This window comes from Fopius arisanus, unplaced genomic scaffold (genome assembly GCF_000806365.1).
Source record: "Fopius arisanus strain USDA-PBARC FA_bdor unplaced genomic scaffold, ASM80636v1 scaffold00095, whole genome shotgun sequence".
Classification (NCBI taxonomy): Eukaryota; Metazoa; Arthropoda; class Insecta; order Hymenoptera; family Braconidae; genus Fopius; species Fopius arisanus.
Window position 1 is genome coordinate 98,044 of NW_011887834.1, and position 16,702 is coordinate 114,745.

General features: G+C 39.5%; 4 protein-coding genes across 8 annotated transcripts in view; 2 read left to right on the forward strand and 2 right to left on the reverse strand.

Annotated features, from left to right (window-relative positions):
* The window catches only part of zip (myosin heavy chain 10), a 28,050-nt gene extending 20,622 nt beyond the window's left edge, over positions 1–7,428 (reverse strand). For both annotated transcript variants that reach the window (XM_011311958.1, XM_011311957.1), the window contains exon 1: positions 6,446–7,428. In XM_011311958.1, coding sequence (XP_011310260.1) covers positions 6,446–6,802 — 357 coding nt within the window. In that variant the 5' untranslated portion in view covers positions 6,803–7,428. The remainder of the gene's footprint in view (positions 1–6,445) is intronic.
* Positions 7,429–8,179: 751 nt separating this feature from the next.
* On the forward strand, positions 8,180–11,011 carry LOC105270797 (probable low-specificity L-threonine aldolase 2). Of its 4 annotated transcripts, none has more exons than XM_011311963.1 (6): positions 8,180–8,397; positions 8,531–8,715; positions 8,845–8,952; positions 9,011–9,128; positions 9,287–9,370; positions 9,615–11,010. In XM_011311963.1, exons 3-6 carry the CDS (start codon positions 8,911–8,913, stop codon positions 10,499–10,501), a joined length of 1,131 nt encoding a protein of 376 aa, XP_011310265.1. In that variant the 5' UTR covers positions 8,180–8,397; positions 8,531–8,715; positions 8,845–8,910; the 3' UTR covers positions 10,502–11,010. The 4 variants fall into 4 exon arrangements, with proteins under 4 accessions (XP_011310265.1, XP_011310267.1, XP_011310266.1 ...); XM_011311965.1 differs by having other exon boundaries at positions 8,876–8,952; XM_011311964.1 differs by having other exon boundaries at positions 8,897–8,952.
* A 1,017-nt stretch (positions 11,012–12,028) lies between these two features.
* LOC105270798 (probable low-specificity L-threonine aldolase 2) lies at positions 12,029–13,949 on the forward strand. Its single transcript, XM_011311967.1, has 4 exons — positions 12,029–12,149; positions 12,230–12,347; positions 12,458–12,541; positions 12,799–13,949. Exons 1-4 carry the CDS (start codon positions 12,105–12,107, stop codon positions 13,767–13,769), a joined length of 1,218 nt encoding a protein of 405 aa, XP_011310269.1. The 5' UTR covers positions 12,029–12,104; the 3' UTR covers positions 13,770–13,949.
* A 73-nt stretch (positions 13,950–14,022) lies between these two features.
* On the reverse strand, positions 14,023–16,421 carry eIF3d1 (eukaryotic translation initiation factor 3 subunit d1). The gene is made up of 3 exons (XM_011311968.1): positions 16,112–16,421; positions 16,000–16,045; positions 14,023–15,634 (listed from the first exon to the last, which is right to left on the reverse strand). Exons 1-3 carry the CDS (start codon positions 16,316–16,318, stop codon positions 14,169–14,171), a joined length of 1,719 nt encoding a protein of 572 aa, XP_011310270.1. The 5' UTR covers positions 16,319–16,421; the 3' UTR covers positions 14,023–14,168.
* Between the last annotated feature and the right edge of the window lie 281 nt (positions 16,422–16,702).

The following is a 16,702-nucleotide window of genomic DNA, read 5'->3' on the forward strand; positions in this document are numbered from 1 at the left end:
CTAAAGTAAGAGGGTACAAAAAAAAGTGCACAGGGTACATTCAAGTACTCAATGAGTACAATCCAAACCAACAAAAAAATGTTAGATTTTTCAAACTTCGATGCCAACTTCACATAGCTGCAATTACATAGGAAATTCTCGACTGATTTCTCACGTTTCTCCATTTTTTTGCATCTTTTTTTTTTTCATTTGAAATTTTCTAAATTACGAGAGAATATACGATATTATAAGTCTTATTTACTATTGTTATTATTAATAATAATATTATTTTGTCATACCCGAAAAAATGATTTTACGGAATTCATGACGATTTTAATTTTTTAGTGAGGGCGTGGAGAAAATCCGGAGAAAATGATAAACCATGAATTATTTGGGAGAAAAACATTTGGCGAGTTAAATCCCTCGCCGAGATTCATTCCCTGAAGATAAACCCAGTAGACAGAGCCGAGCTTATATAGTGAATTAATCACCCTGTCAACAATAAGTCAAGACTAAAGCAAACTCCATGAAAGATGAACCAGAAGAGAACAAAGCGAGATGAGGACACACGGGGTCCCACAATTCCGTCATTGTACTCCAATATAAACGAATGAAAATATAAATAAAAAAATATAACGATTAAAGAGAGTCACTTGCGATTAATTTTGCGGGCAAGTCGCCAGAATATTTCACTTGCACCATTAACGATAGATCGCCGGCTTATCACTGATAAATTACAAGTGCCCTGTTACATATTTATCAGCCTGTTCTCTGTAGAAGAGCATAAAGCCAAATTTTGCGTGATAGATAGATAGATACGTGAAAAATGGGTGACCGTCGGGTTGTGATAATAAAAGCCCCTGGTGTATTTCACCGAGAACTTGAGCGGATATATCCATCCTATTTCTGGATATTTTCAAGCCATCAATTCTTGGAAGGTAATAGCCACTATTTTCCCGGATATTTACACGTGATGGGGGTATCGTTAAACGTCAGACAAATGACCGGAGGACATTCATGAAATTGAATCAGTCGGGTAATTCGTTTGGGGGACTGGATGAGTTTGAATGGTAGTACTATTTTTATAATTCTTTCAATAACAGCACATGGCCAAAACTTAAAATAAAATTCACTCCAAATGAATTATTTAACTATTAGCTTTCATTATTTTAACATTATTTAATTTATTTTTATTGGAGTTATTTAATATTTCATCACAATGAGAACGTGAAAATTTTCAAAACGTGCAAAAAATCTGTCACTTATTCAAATTCTAAATCCTGGACTTATGAGAAAGCCTCAAAGGCTAAAATCCGAGCTTCCATGATCTCCAGGACATCCAATCCTTCAGCTAACTTCTCAACAATTATAAAACCGGTGTAAATGTTAGTGGAATTTTTTTGCTCATGCAACAATTGGAATGAGTACTTTTTGCATTGAATTATTAGAGCTTGGGTATGGAAATTGCTCAATGTAATGCCGCATGCGTTATCTCCCGGGCGCGTCGGCGTTTGTATGCCCGATCAATTTTCTTCTCATCAACTGCCTCTGGCATGCAATAGTGGCGTCATGCCCCCGCATCAATTCCCGCGTGAAATGCAATGCCAGTGTCGATATCGATTCACCGCTTACCCCCTTTTTCCATCTCCTAGTGCATTCAGTGCATCATCGATCTCAATTTTCGTCATAAGACACTGGAATTCCTTTCGATTGTTCGGTTGATCCACAATCACCCCATTTTTTAAATGTCTCAATCATTTCTCAATTTCAACAACGAATCCGCACCGTTCCCTCAGGAAATATTTCCAACCGATTATCAAATTTCTTACAGGATTTTAACTATTCGATTACCCGGAGAATTATTTGATCAAGTGCGCAAGACACGTAAAAAATAGATGTGCCTTAAATTAATTGAGCATATCTTATCATGTCCCACATATATGGATTCCACAGGTATTACCACACACAATAATTAAATTGAAAACAGCAATTCCGTTGATTCAGGCGTTTTTAGAATTCCTTCAGCGAAATTAAAACTGCAAATATCACCCTCTCCGTTCTCTCATTATTGCGAAATAAATACGAGTGCGTGGCCTTTGTCGAGGGCTGACACAGCAAAATTGTTTGTGAAAAATAACCGATGCAAAATTTATCCATTAAATAAACAATTTATCCACTAATCAATAACAAATTATAATACCTCAAATAATTGCTATTATTATTATTATCATTATTATTATTCATACTGTTTCAAAAAATTTCTAAACGTAATAAAAATTCCAAAGTCTTGACTCGAGCCCAAGACTGAAATAATGAAGATTCAGTAATTAAATGGTAAATGGTTAATTATTGATGTATAAATGTTGAATGAATGATTAATTATTTATCGCTATTGGGAGTTGAATGAAATGACTTTTTTTTTGTGTAAAAATTGGGAGTTTGAGGAAAGGGAGGAGATGAAATCAGCAGCTGGAGGGCCTGATGGCGCTGTAATTGACCTTGGATCCGAATTAATTGTAATTCGAATTAGATTCGAGTGCACAGCAGCTTCGAGTAGACAATGGGGGAGATAATGGGTATTCAAACGATCCAGGCAATTTCATCTCGAGTGGAGATGAGATCTTCCGCACCCTACACGTTTGTAATCGAAATAGCCCCTCGGTGCCTTTACAATATCGTTGTTACTACCACCTTCCATTTTCATCTCCAACAAATTCATGCAATTATCGTACCACAGCGATAAATCTTCGTCAGACGGGGCATTCAAATTTTTAGGAGATCATTCCGAGTGGAGCGGACAATTGATGTTTTGAGGTCCGTCTTTTTTTTGGAAGATGAATGACATCCTTTCTCGCTCTGAAAATCGCGAGTCACTCTATCGGTTTATTTATTTTTTTTTCTTTAAGTAATCATTGGTTATCAAGACCATTGAAGGCTGAGATTATTCACCGAATAACATTGTGATTTATCGATAATCGAGAACTCATTAATCTGTTTTTCCCGACAGAAAATCACGAGATAATTGATTGATTATTCTCGATTATGCAATGGCCATCGATTTCATCATAACTCATAATTTACATTTATGATTGAAATTGTTCTCGTTAAAATAATTAGTATTTTATTTAATGGATTTTCATAATATGTCGAAATTTATCGATTTCAAGGAAAACTGATATTTATCAAATTCATATGAAATTTCTCGACAAAGAAATGAATTTGATTTTGAAAATTGCTTTAGGTCATCTTCATGGCGAGTGACTCATGCCTCACTGACTCGGAGTCATGGGTATGGAGGTGCGCGGATGGCGGCCGGACACAGCGACGCCAAAGACGAGAGCACAAAAAAAAGATATCTGGAGATGACAGTTTAGGAATTCCTCGCTAGCCAAGGGGCATTGATGTTTCTAAACTTGATTTCAATTCCAATAGCGTCCGACAGCGACCGAGTAAACTCGAGTGAATCATAATTGATATTTATTAATGCAAGAAACGCGAATACCATAAACAGTTCAACAATTTCATTTTTAAATAATTAGGGCACACCAAGAATCTGTGAGAACTCAATTCCAGTTCAATTACCCTCAGTCATTAAAAAATTCTTCATGGAATTGGAAAGAAAATTGGGAAACGAACAATTTCCAAAAAGAAAAATGTAAATTTTTAAAAAACCCCGGAATTGACAGAAAATCTTCTGGAGTTTTTCCAATTATGGAATTAATATGCGTTGAACACTTCGAGAGAAGTCGAAAAATTGTTTAAAAAAACCTTGAACAAAGGATCTTTAACAGTCTCTCTCCCTGACCCAGCTGTAGCACAAATTTCCTATCTTATCACAGCACCTTATCGCGAAACTGAACTGCTTTACCAGTGGAGTCTGCGGGCGTGACTCCAGCATTGAAGATAAAAAAATGAAAAAAAAAATAAAATAAAAAAAAAACAGGGAGAAATAAAACTGGAAGTCAAAAAACAATAATCCCTCAACGATAGTGCATCCTTGCAATCCTAGCATCCTTGCAAGTGCTCTACACAATCCCCAGAAGACAATGGGTTCTCAGACAATCCTAAAGTCCTCGAGATTATCTCCATTAAAAAATGGATTGAAAAAATGAATTATTGAAAGTCCAACCATCTAATGACATCAGCTGATACCGCTGTCACAATTGATTTCATTATTTCAATTAAACGTATGACATAGAGGGCAAAACATCGCAAACAATCCTAAAAAAATGTGTAATCATCGTCGAGTCACTGAGCGCAAGGAGATTATGTTTAATCGCTCGTGATATGGACTTTTGAATGACTCACAAAGAATGTCTATGATTGCCTTATCGTCTATTATAATACCGTAAGACTTTATTGCGAATTCCATGGCGAAATTCTTATAACAATTGACGAAACGGAGATAGAGCAGGAAAATTGCCCTTCCTCTTGTTGCAATTCTGATCATTTGAATTCTTTCCGAGAGACTAATTAATCAATTCAATCAACAGTTCTACATTCTTGAATAAATTCCTCTGGATTTCCAGAGGAATTCCGGAGAGAATTTTAATTTATTTTTCACTGAAATTGGATTTACCTCATTTTTTAGATATTTAAAAAATTATATTTCTTGTGCAGCGCTATTAATGCTTCAGATAATGTTAATAATTAGAATTAATAAATAAAATTGAGAATTTTTCAATGGGAAAGCCACGACAGCATCACGAGTTGTGAAACCACCATCAGAGTGCGAAAACCCACCCGCATTAGAGAGATTATCACCAAGAATTTGAATGAGAAAAGGAGCATTGCAAAATAGTCGAGTAATTTGCGGGTAAAGCGGGGCGTTTACCTCTGCCATTCGTAATTTACAGCACTAACGAAGCACACATGCATCCAAAGTACGAGTAAGTAAGAGGGAGAGTTGAACTGCCGGAGTGAGATGACGAGAAGTAAAAAAAAGCGACACGGTGGCCAGTTTATCGCAAGTCACTTTACTGAAGGGAGAATTTTGCACTGGTGAAAATTTTCGCTTCAATGCTTAAGAGAACTCTGAATATTTTTATCAATTTCCTCCAAAAATAAAAATAAAAAAAACTTGGATCTAATATCGGAAAAATTTAGAAAAATTATAAGAATTCAAGAAAAATTGGGAAATTGAACGTGGAATTGTAATAAATTTTGCCTAAATTCCACCTAGAGATTGACTTTTCGTTGTGTCTTTTCTATCAATCAATTAAATATTATTCGATCAGAGTTGCTGCAGTGTTTTATATCGAATTTCAAGAATTTTGTAATAAGAATCAACGCGATGCCCACAAGCGTGTGGAAAAAGATAATTTGAGCGAAAGATAAATGAATGAATGAATAAATAAATAGTTTCACGTGGGTCTCGGCGGTATTTCCAGGCATTTAAGCTGGCTCTCTGTGAATGACAGTTGGCTGTCAGTCCATTATTACACACGCACACACATACACACGACTACCGACGGGCACTCTAATAACGCAGATATCACTCAGTGAATTAAAAATAAAGAACAAAAGAGTCAATTCATTCGAGGGAATGCAAGTGAAATTCCAGAGTACTCCACCATTAGTGCGTGAATTCATAACTCTATTGAATTATAACGCATAAAATCTACTCAAGGTCGACGGAGATTACATTCCAAGGCATTCTAATTTAGCCCATATCTTCGGAGCCGGGAGAGATAGTGAAATATTTGCCCAGACATTTTTTGTACCCTTCCTTCCACCCGACAAAAAAAAAAGAGATGAAAATTTCGATATGTCGCTTGCGTCCCGAGATATTACGCGAAACCCAACACCGATGTTGGACTCAATGGCAACAGAGCAAAGAAAAATACTCAATCTTCATTAATTCATTACGTGAGATTGGTACAGTGATATTCTATGAATTTGGGCTCATTTTGAAGATCTATCTCTTTTGGACGCTGATAGTGGAAAAACAATAGGATTTTCCCACATTAAAACCCAAAACAATTCGTGCATACCGGCGAGTGATTAGCAACGGCGATACCGAGGAGATGATCGCTGGTTAAAAGAGTTAAAGTCACTGGGGGAGAGTAAGGTCGGGAATCTCCAGCATTGCGGCATTACTTTGCATAAAATCTCCCCCATCACCTCCCCCACATAACAATCCCCAATGATACCCAAAAAACGAATCATCAGTCCACCATTGGAGAGCAATAAATCGACTCATTCCCTATTTGAGTTTTCAAGAAATATTCTCAGGACATCTTCCAAGCATGTTTTAGCAACATGTCCCAACTTTCAACAAAAATTCAGCTGTATTCATCAGCTTCCGAGATGTTCCCCCAAAACTCAAAAGGACGAGTTTCAATTTTCGTAAGGACGTTTTTTTGTCCAGTAGAATCAGGACTACAAAAAAGGTCCTGACAAAAACGCAGCTGTCTCTCTCGATTCTCGTGCTAATCCCTCAAATAAAATTTCCATTGTTACTCACATAGATGAGCCCGGAGTAATACCGATCCTTGAGGTTATGAAGTACAGACGCCTCATTGAGACAAGTGAGCTCAGCCATATCCTCAACCTTATCAAACTTGGGTGGATTCATCTTCTGTATATCATCCTTAGCAACGAGCACACGTTTACCGGTCTCAGCAATTTCCACTTCGACCTCATCACCCCTCTCGCCCTTAATCCCAGCAGCGACAAAACCCTGTGTCTCATGTGGCACCCAAACTAATTTCTTCTGTGTCCATTCAGCCTGAGTCGCTGGATCATTAAAATTATTTCTATCCACAGATAAGTATCGTAGCTCCGGATCAGACCGGTCTACCCTCGAATCACCGTCCGCCATTTTTGTTTAGCGCTGGTAACCGCACAATGCGTCCTGATTCTTTTTTTTTTTTAATTCCCCCGTTGGGCGATTTTATTTCCACTTTCCCGAGGAATAAAACACAATAATAAAGGATCTTGCCGAGCAGAACGTGCCTCTCTCTCTTCAAACGATCGAAAATTTTTTTCGTTTCCCCCTTCGATTACCCAATGCTCTTTTTTTTTCCTATTATTTATATTGGATTATCGAATTAATCCAGCAACACGAGTGGTCGTCAACCAACGGAATTCGTCGGCTCTCGACATACAATAATGCGAAAACAACTCCCTGGGCCCTTTGATTATTATTATTCAGCCGCACATGTATATTTATTACTCCGTTAGACTCCACTTGCACGAACCGCTGATACACAACTACTTCACCGAAACTACTGCTCCCCAGTTTGTCCTGTTACTCTCACTCTCCTGTTACCCCCATTTGGGTTTTCACTTCGGATATTGAAACACTCGCGTTGTCTCGCTCGGGCTTTTTCAACCGTTTGGTTCGTTACAACACACGCACTGGGGCCACTCTCCTGACTTCTCTTTCGCCCCGCCTATCTGTCTACGGCGTTTTACACCGCTGACGTGCCGACGGAACGGTCTGTTCGCAATGGAACCCGCGGTTCACATTTGCGCGGGAGTATTTCAAAAAGGTTTGAAAAAAAAAATTATTATTGAGAGCCTGCGCAACGGATTTTGGGATTTGAGGGAGGAAAAGTAGGTGACAGATGATATTTTTTGTTTAGATGATATTGGAATGTTCGCAAAGGCTAAACAAGGAAAAATTATTTTGCAACATATTTACTTTCATGGAGGGAATAAATGCCAAATTAACAGTTAGTTGGTGGAAAAATTCCAAAAAATTACTTTCCTTTCCTGATAGTCATAGGTCTGGGTGCTGGGCTGGGGGTAAAAATTTTTTCTTTTCCTAAAACGGAACTTTACCGCTGAATAATCATTGATCATTGATCATTGATTGATATATTCACCGTGAAAATAATATTAGAACTCAAAATTGTCAAAACAGAATTTAAAAAATTTTGCTATTTTGTCATAACAATCATAATAATTTTCTTCAACAATTCCCAACTCCGCGAAACACGATGACCCACAATCTTCAAGGTACCAGAAGGCGATGAATCATACCCCTAATTTTCCCAACTCGGTGAAACGTGTTCACCAAAAGAAGTCCCAAACCTCATTACCTCCGCTAAAAATACCCGCAACACACGATCGATCAATTGATCATGAATCCAATCGAAAGAATCGCAGAGCGCAGAATCAATCGATTTCAAAACGGCGGGGCCATTTCAAATCAATCGACTGACCTGCGCAGTAGTTTGTAATTAAAATTCACTGAAGATTACGCACTCTAGCCTAGCAATTACGTTCTCATCTCGATATTTGAATACTATAAAGCAATCACTACCAAATTGAAGCCAGCAAATTTTTAAAAAATAAGTAAACAAACGTAAACGTATAATCAATTAAAATCTGCTGGTGATTCACGTTGACTTTATTTCGTCATGACGTAAATAAATGTATGTCAAGCAATACTAGCTACATCCGTACAAGGTAATTGAGACTCTTATAGGATTATTATAAATAATAACAATGATTTTCTAAATAAGAATAAATAATAGCGAGAGCGAGTCAATTATTGCGCCCACGACTTACTATTGATTATGATTTATTTCATCCTCCGCAGAGTGCAATACATTTCCTGGAGATTTTTTCCAAATATAGAATCATCTCCTCCATGTCCTCGGAATAAAACGTAATAATTGGGGTGGGGGGAGGTAAATTGACATGAAGATTTTCATTGATCCGATCGTGTGATCCACCCCATTTCGTCGATAAATACCTCGTGCTGACGGCAATCAGCCAATTAAGGTACAATTTACTATAATTCTTGATCCACACCAAAAAGGATTTCGCATTATGTGCAATGATTCATGATGGTGCGATGATGATTTATGTGGAAATGATTTCGTGTTCAGAGTTATGTAATTTTATTGATAGCGTAAAAGTGAAGGCTGATCTGTCCATTTAGCTGGCATTCATTTGTTATCAGGCGGATTGAGGAAGATGTCGTCCAGAGCTCCGGAGGGAAAAAGCGATGTGAAGGAGGTAAGTTCCGTCACGGGCAATTAGAATATTCTTCAATTTTTGGAATTTTTTTCTCCAGGTGATGACTGTCAATTTACGCAGTGACACGTTCACCAAACCATGTCAGGCCATGAGGCAGGCTATGTTCCAGGCAGAAGTCGGGGATGATGTATACCATGAGGATCCAACAGTTATTAGTAAATAATTTTTTATTTCTCCGAAGAAATCGGTTGCTTGTGAAGTTATTCGCTAACATAAAAAATTACCAGAGTACGTGGAAATTCTCCAACCTTCACTACTAGATTATTTCAACATTCAATCTATAATTTCCGGTAATCCATATTGATTAATTCAGGATTAGAGAAATACGTCGCAGAATTACTGGGAACGGAGGCCTCACTATTTATAACGAGTGGAACGATGGGAAATCTCGTCGCCAGTGAGTTTTTCCGAAATGAATAATAAGTCAACGACAAATTAATAATAATTCGACAAATTAATAATAATCATTCTATTGTACTCTAGATGGTTCTCTAGAAGTTGATGAATAAAATCTAAAGAATTTTCAGTTTTCGGTTTCTGACTTTTCATGAAATTAAAGCAGAATCTCTAGAGTTCGATTACAAATTCCCCAGAATTATCAGAGAAAACTTAATCGCTCTGTTGAATTTTTAATTCTTAAGTGATGGTGCACTGCAATACCCGAGGCTGTGAGATATACGTCGGCGAGGATTCGCACATCGTGCACCACGAGCAGGGATCAGCAGCCCAGATAGCGAACATCACAGTGTGCGCGCTTCCGAATAATCCCGATGGAACATTTGACCTGAAGAGACTGAAATTGAAGTTGAGGGACCCCTCAAACTATCACCACCCCATTTCTCGGCTTATCAGCGTAGAGAACACGATAAATGGAAAAATTCTCCCCCTGCAGTGGCTGAAAGAACTAGTGGCATTTAGCAAAGAACACAAATTGAAGCTGCACATGGACGGTGCGAGGATCTGGTACGCCTCGATAATCGGTGGAATACCAATCAGAGACATTGTCGAGGGCTTTGACTCAGTCACCTTCTGTCTGAGTAAGATAGGTGCACCAGTTGGATCAATGCTCTGCGGATCCAGGGAATTCATCACTCAAGCAAGGAGAATGAGAAAAGTTCTCGGTGGTGGGATGCGTCAGGTTGGAGTACTGGCAGCTTGTGGCTTCGTTGCCATCGAAAAACTTCCCAAGCTCACCGCAGATCACGTGAAAGCTGTCGCAATGATGAAAGCTGTCAACGAACTTGAGTCCGATATTTTCAAAGTTCATCCAATCGATGCACAGACCAACATGGCTTGGATAAGCGTTGAGGAGACAGATGAGATAACAGCACCGAAATTTGCTAAACGACTTGGAGAAATTGAGGACGATCACGAGGACGATCAGGTCAGAGTATTGGCATGGTCTGTACAACCCAGGACTGTTAGGCTCTCCTTCCACTGCGATGTGTCCGAGGAGGAGGCCAGTGCTGCCCAGAGGAAGATTCGATATATTATCAGGAAGCTGGATCCTAAGTTCCAGAAGAATTAGTGAAATTAATCCGAATTCATTGAATTAATTATCCATGCCATATTCCTTAGGACTCATGAGTGACTGAAAAAAAGTACGATGAGACTGCGATTATTGGAAAAATGTATTCCACTTTTTGATAAAAATAAAGGAAATAATACATAAATAGTTTGACAATTTGTAATACCTGCAGGGATGAAAAAATTCATTGAACAATTAAAGAATACAATTATTGATTAGTTACTATCCCATTTTCCCGAGAATTTAGTTGCTATTTCCGATATCCTCTGATATCTGGAGATAATTCCGGGATATTTTTATCAAGATGAGACTGGAGGGAATCTCCGGAGATTTCAAATTGCTCGTTATTATCAACATTAACAAAATACACACTATTATCAATAAATTAATAAAATGATCATTTGAAATTAGGTAGACAGAATGTGAAATTCTTTGACTTGAAACTGCACGAATAGTATTCTGATAGCAAAGTAATTGCTATCTCAGGAATTTTTTATTTCCATTATGTTTTTCATTTCAGATGATAACTGTTGATTTACGCACAGACGTTATCACAAAACCATGTCTCGCAATGACACAAGCAATGTTTGATGTTCAAGTCGGGGATGATATATACCAGGAAGACCCCACAGCTATCAGTAAATTTATTTTCTCATTAAGGAAAATTATGTTGAATTCCAATTCTGATGTAATAAAGAAAAACAAGAGCATCTTCATTTTCCTCAACTCCGATAAATTCGCCCTTCTTTCATTTTACTTTAATTCTAAATATTTTGATAATCACGAGCAGCAATGATTACTCAATGGAAAGATTTAAGTGAAGATCTAGGGTTTTTGGAAAAATGTTGTGGAATTTTTGAGAACATGGAGAAATAATGAACCTTGACAGGACAATTTGAATATTTAGTAACAAAAATACTGCAATCGATGGTTCAATAAATTTTTGAATAAATTGAAATAAATTTTTTTCTCCAGCTGTTTTACAATTAAATTTACCTTTACCCCGACCTCCAAAGTGTATTTCCTTTCCGTAGACAATCTTGGTAATGAATGACGCTGGTTCATACAAAGTTGTGCGGAAGTGCACAAGCAGGAAAGAACAGCGATAAATAGTTACAGAGAATTAATTTGAATTTGACAGAAAATCTAGTGTTCCAGCGGTAAATCCTCTGGACTGATCATCACGAATAGCCCAAGATAGGGATGAGACAAGCATCTAAAAAGAAATTTTTGAGATTAAGACGCCGCTGGGAACTCCGGTGTTCCAAAATATCTCATCGCGATATTGAATTCTCATTATCGGAGTGAAGTACGATTGTTCCCACCTGGGTTTCCCCTTATTTTTTACCTCTCATGATTCTGTCTGGTCCCAGTACAACATTTTCCGGGATTAACACGTGTTATGTCATGAGATATTGATGAGAATGTATTAGCAATCGTATCTAATAGGCTGCGTCCTATCAGCTTGGCATTGAAGGAAGAGGAAAATTCGCTGGAGATTCGAGAGTATATAAGTATTCTTTGTTTTGATGATGCAGTAGAACAATTGACTTGACACGAGCTTCATCGGCTCATCGACACGATTAATTTTGTTACTGGAAATATGTCTTACGGAAGTGCACAGACTGAGAAAAATTACGGGGGACATGTAATTATTTATTACTAATTTATATCGATTGTTGACGAAGAATGTGTTCCTATTTTTACGATTATTACTCTGCCTTCCAGGTGATCACTGTTGATTTTCGCAGTGATACTGTGACGAAACCATGTCGCGTCATGAGACAAGCTATGTTCGACGCGGAAGTTGGTGATGATGTCTATCATGAGGATCCAACGACTAAAAGTAAATTTTTCATTGAGTTACGATGGAGAAAAGTTGTCGATTCTTTCAGTTCCTCAATTTTTCGATGTTTGAAAATATTAATAATATTTTCATGTGATTTTTTTCCTCAGGACTGGAAGAATACGTCGCAGATTTAATGGGGAAGCAAGCTGCGCTGTTTGTATCGAGTGGAACCATGGGGAACTTGCTTTCCAGTGAGTAAAATTCCCATGAATAAAATCCTCGAGTTTTTTCAAGAATATCTCGCGAATCGGAAAGATCTAGGAAAATTTTCATCGAGGCCTTTTTTGTAGCTAAAATTAAACTCGACAAAAACGGGTCTACAAAAAATTTGGCTGTACCTGTCGGATTCAGAGAAATTCTCCAATAACTCCCGTAGTAAATTACCGCAATTATGGTCTTTATAATCTTCTGTTTATTATTAACAAATGCGATTGATTAATTTCAATAGCAATGGTACACTGCAATACTCGTGGCTGTGAGATGTTTCTGGGTCAAGACGCCCACATGGTTCACCACGAGCAGGGGTCAGCTGCCCAGATAGCAAACGTCACAATCTGCCCCATCCCCAACAATCCCGATGGCACCTTCGACTTGAAGCAGGTGAGACTGAGACTGAAGGACCCGGCCAACGTCCACAGTTCGATATCCCGGATGCTAGCTGTGGAGAACACTCACAATGGAAAAATACTCCCCTTGAAATGGATCAGAGAAGCAGTGGCATTTGGAAAAAGGCACGGATTGAAGCTGCATATGGACGGTGCGAGGATCTGGTACGCCTCGATAATCGGTGGAACACCAATCAGAGACATCGTCGACGGCTTTGACTCAGTCACCTTCTGTCTGAGTAAGTTAGGTGCACCAGTTGGATCAATGCTCTGTGGATCCAGGGAATTCATCACCCAGGCGAGGAGAATGAGAAAAGTTCTCGGTGGTGGAATGCGTCAGATTGGAGTATTGACAGCTTGTGCTCTCGTTGCCCTCGAAAATCTCCCTAAAATCGACAAAGAGCAGGTGAAAGTTGCTGCAATGATGAAAGCTGTCAACGAACTTGAGTCTGATATTTTCAAAATTCATCCCATCGATGCACAGACCAACATGGCTTGGATCAGCGTTGAGGAGACCGATGAGGTAACAGCACCGAAATTTGCTAAACGACTTGGAGAGATTGAGGACGATCATGAGGACGATCAGATCAGGGTGTTGGCATGGGCTGTGCGACCCAGGATGGTCAGGCTCGTATTTCATCTCGATATCACCGAGGAGGGAGCCAGAGCTGCCCAGAGGAAGATCAGATACGTCATAAAGCAGATGGATCCAAAGTTTAACGAGACTCTCAATTTCATCGTCAAAAATAAGGAGAACAAGGAAAACATTATAGCTTGTGAACTCGAGAAAAAACTGTACATTCAACGAATGTAATTATGCTGTTTACAACTGCCCAGCGATGGGTTCTCTCAATTATTGTAATCGTATTCCAACTGTATTATACGTAATGACTCATTCGACTTCAGAATGTTTATCGACTCGTTGAAAAACTCGTGATAGGAAAGTCGTCGGTACGACTTCGAAAATATATAATAGCCAATTTGTTTCCTTATAGTCACAATCTCAGAATTCATTTACCAATCCTACTCCAATAATTCTCAGGAATAAAAAAAAATAATTTATCCAATGAGACATCAACATATGCAATCCAATTGATTTATTCTCATCACTGAAAATGCATCTTTCTATTACAAAAATCAGACACAAGATAATTGAAATGATTATAAGTTGAAGGAATTCATTACGAGTGCCAGTTGCATGAACTTAGGGAATTCAATTCTGAAAAGCATCGTTGACAGGTTCATCCTCGTCCTCGTCCTCCTCACCCTCGCTCTCGAATGTATTATCAGGGATATCGTAGAGTCGAATCATGGGTTTATTGGGATCCTTCATGATGAGATACTTTCCATCCTTCTGCTTAAGACAAATATCAATGATGCAACGAAGGATTCCCCAGGCATTATCCATATTAAGATTAATCTGGGTAGCAAATTCATTGGGCTTGTACTGCTGGGTGCCCAGGATGACGTGTTTGCTGGAGTCCCTGACACTGGCCCTGGAGACATACCCAAATTTGAGCTGATCAGAGCCAGCGAGAATGGCCTGGACAGTCCACTTGGCCAATTTGCATGCATTATTCCTCAATTCATTGGCCAGAACTGCTCCTCGCTGGGTATCCAGCTTCTGCCTCCACTCCACACCATTAGCGAGCTTCGAGTCCCACTCGTTGAGAGCTTTAATCGTGAGAAATTGGGTCTCACCATTGGGCCCTTGCATCACAGCGTCATGCTCGCACCTGCATATCAGAGTGATCCCATTGTTGAGATCCCATTTTCTGTAGCGATATGCAACACTCGCCACATCGACCTCCTCCTCTTCACCGATAAAAGGATTTCCCTCCTCGAACTTGTACCTGTTCTCGCTGGCCTTGAGTACCTGCTGGGAAAAGTTGTGATTGATGAATGTTGCCTCGAGTGCAAGATTCCTGGGGGAATTCAGAGAATTCCCATCGTCTTGAGGTGGCTCAACGCTTGTTTCATTAACTGTCAAAAGATCGAACTCCGTGTTATCCCTTTTATCGAAGAATAACTTGTCACCGATTTTCTCGATGACGATGTCCCAGGAGTAATTGCTCCTGGTGCAGCACATGATGGTGGCGAGGATGGCATCAGTGGCGAAAACAGTGCCCTCGGTCTTGGAGAGTTTACGAATCACTGGATCGTCAGTGGTGGTGACAGTATGGAATATGCGATCGATTCTCTGTAGAGCTTTTTCATTTTTGACATTGACTCGATCGTAGGTCTTGTCGTAGTACTCGAGGGAGCCACAGCAGAGGACATCGTCGGCGTCCTTGATACCAGGAAGAGAGAGTTTGGCTAGACGTGGGAAGTCCATCTCCTCGATGGTGACCCAGTCAGGACGTACGGTGACAGAGGCGTCGCGAATTTTAATTGGAGGCTGATTCTTGTGATTTCGCAGTCCCTGTTGACGACCCCAGCGTTTCGTCTGACCCTTGCGCTCACGCTCCCGGAGCTTCAGCTTTCCCAGCTGTTGCATCTGGTTCATACCACCCCTCTGACCCCCACGACCCCTCATATTCCTCTGGTTCTTGCCAAAACGACCGCGTTGATACGGCGGCTTCTGGACGCGAGTAGTGTCCACCAGGTGGAACGTTGACTCATCCTCATCGTGATAATACGCGTATTGACTTCCGGAGCCAAACTGCGATGTGTATTTGTCTGAGGAAAAGACGAAGATAAAATTAACACACTGAATTCATTATTCCATCTGCCCTTTATCGAATTGGAAAGCAATCATCATCTTAATCAGCATTACACCGTGAAAAATCCCATTCGTTAGAGATTTCTACAGCAAATGACTAATTTTTCAATAAAATGAATTGAAAACTGGAGTCAACGATAATCCCCACGATTTTTCAATATTTCCTATCTTCAATAAATGAAAAAAAGGGTATTGTGTGGTCCAAACCCATCGACAACCTAAAAAATCTCCAAAATGCCCAAAGTCTAATGGCCACTTCGAAATAGATGATAGAATCCCCGATTTTAAGGTTAGAGAGGTCTGAATGATAAAAACGACTCACTTGTGAATTTCTTGTCCTGGAAAGCAGAGCCTGTCCAGTCAGATATCTGGAAAAAAAACAGGATTAGTGGTCGATCATTAAACTGTCAGAATGACTGGTAATAAACCCTTACCTTTCCAAGCCTGTCCCCTTTGGAGAACGGCTGGTAGGGTATATCCTTGAATTGATCTGGCAATTCACAAGGTCCCCAGCCATCGGTGTTATTCTGAATGGCTGGTGCTGCGAAGTGCACCTTCTCTTCCTCCTGAGAGGCCAAAACCACCTCCACCGTCTCCTCAGACATTTTGGCACTTGGATTATCTGTTTCTGCGTGGACCATCGGATGCTCGACAAAATTACACCAATATACCGCACCCGGGATATTGCCAGCAGAACGGAAGGTATGACAACGGAGAGGAGACGAAGTCCCAAGGGCCCCAGACCGGAAATGATATCAGAGATTATAGGTTAGACCAAAGAGGATTGATGTAAGTAGAGGCTCAGTTCTGGGGGTTTCACTGACCCCAGCGGCATTGTAGTACCTTACCCCATAAGAGGGAGGACGCCACACGCCAGCTCTGTTCACTTCTCCTGGAAATTCCCATTGTTGCGCGATTGGTGAATTTTTTTTGAAAATTTTCCAAGTGGAAATTTTTCAAAAAATGAAAAAATTAAAAATCACGCCCCGAGGGCTAACTCACCCTCATTACGAATCGCCGGTCGC

What these genes read in the sequence shown, in the direction of transcription:
- LOC105270797 (XM_011311966.1), top strand. Translation starts at nt 8,911, where the DNA reads ATGTCGTCCAGAGCTCCGGAGGGAAAAAGCGATGTGAAGGAG. An exon ending in GAAAAAGCGATGTGAAGGAG is followed by an intron (nt 8,953 to 9,010) that starts GTAAGTTCCGTC and finishes TTTTTTCTCCAG; the next exon opens with GTGATGACTGTCAATTTACG. An exon ending in TGAGGATCCAACAGTTATTA is followed by an intron (nt 9,129 to 9,286) that starts GTAAATAATTTT and finishes TGATTAATTCAG; the next exon opens with GATTAGAGAAATACGTCGCA.
- LOC105270798 (XM_011311967.1), top strand. Translation starts at nt 12,105, where the DNA reads ATGTCTTACGGAAGTGCACAGACTGAGAAAAATTACGGGGGACAT. An exon ending in TGAGGATCCAACGACTAAAA is followed by an intron (nt 12,348 to 12,457) that starts GTAAATTTTTCA and finishes TTTTTTCCTCAG; the next exon opens with GACTGGAAGAATACGTCGCA. An exon ending in CATGGGGAACTTGCTTTCCA is followed by an intron (nt 12,542 to 12,798) that starts GTGAGTAAAATT and finishes TAATTTCAATAG; the next exon opens with CAATGGTACACTGCAATACT.
- eIF3d1 (XM_011311968.1), bottom strand. Translation starts at nt 16,318, where the DNA reads ATGGTCCACGCAGAAACAGATAATCCAAGTGCCAAAATGTCTGAGGAG. An exon ending in AAGGGGACAGGCTTGGAAAG is followed by an intron (nt 16,046 to 16,111) that starts GTAAGGGTTTAT and finishes TTTTTTTTCCAG; the next exon opens with ATATCTGACTGGACAGGCTC. An exon ending in CCAGGACAAGAAATTCACAA is followed by an intron (nt 15,635 to 15,999) that starts GTGAGTCGTTTT and finishes TCTTTTCCTCAG; the next exon opens with ACAAATACACATCGCAGTTT.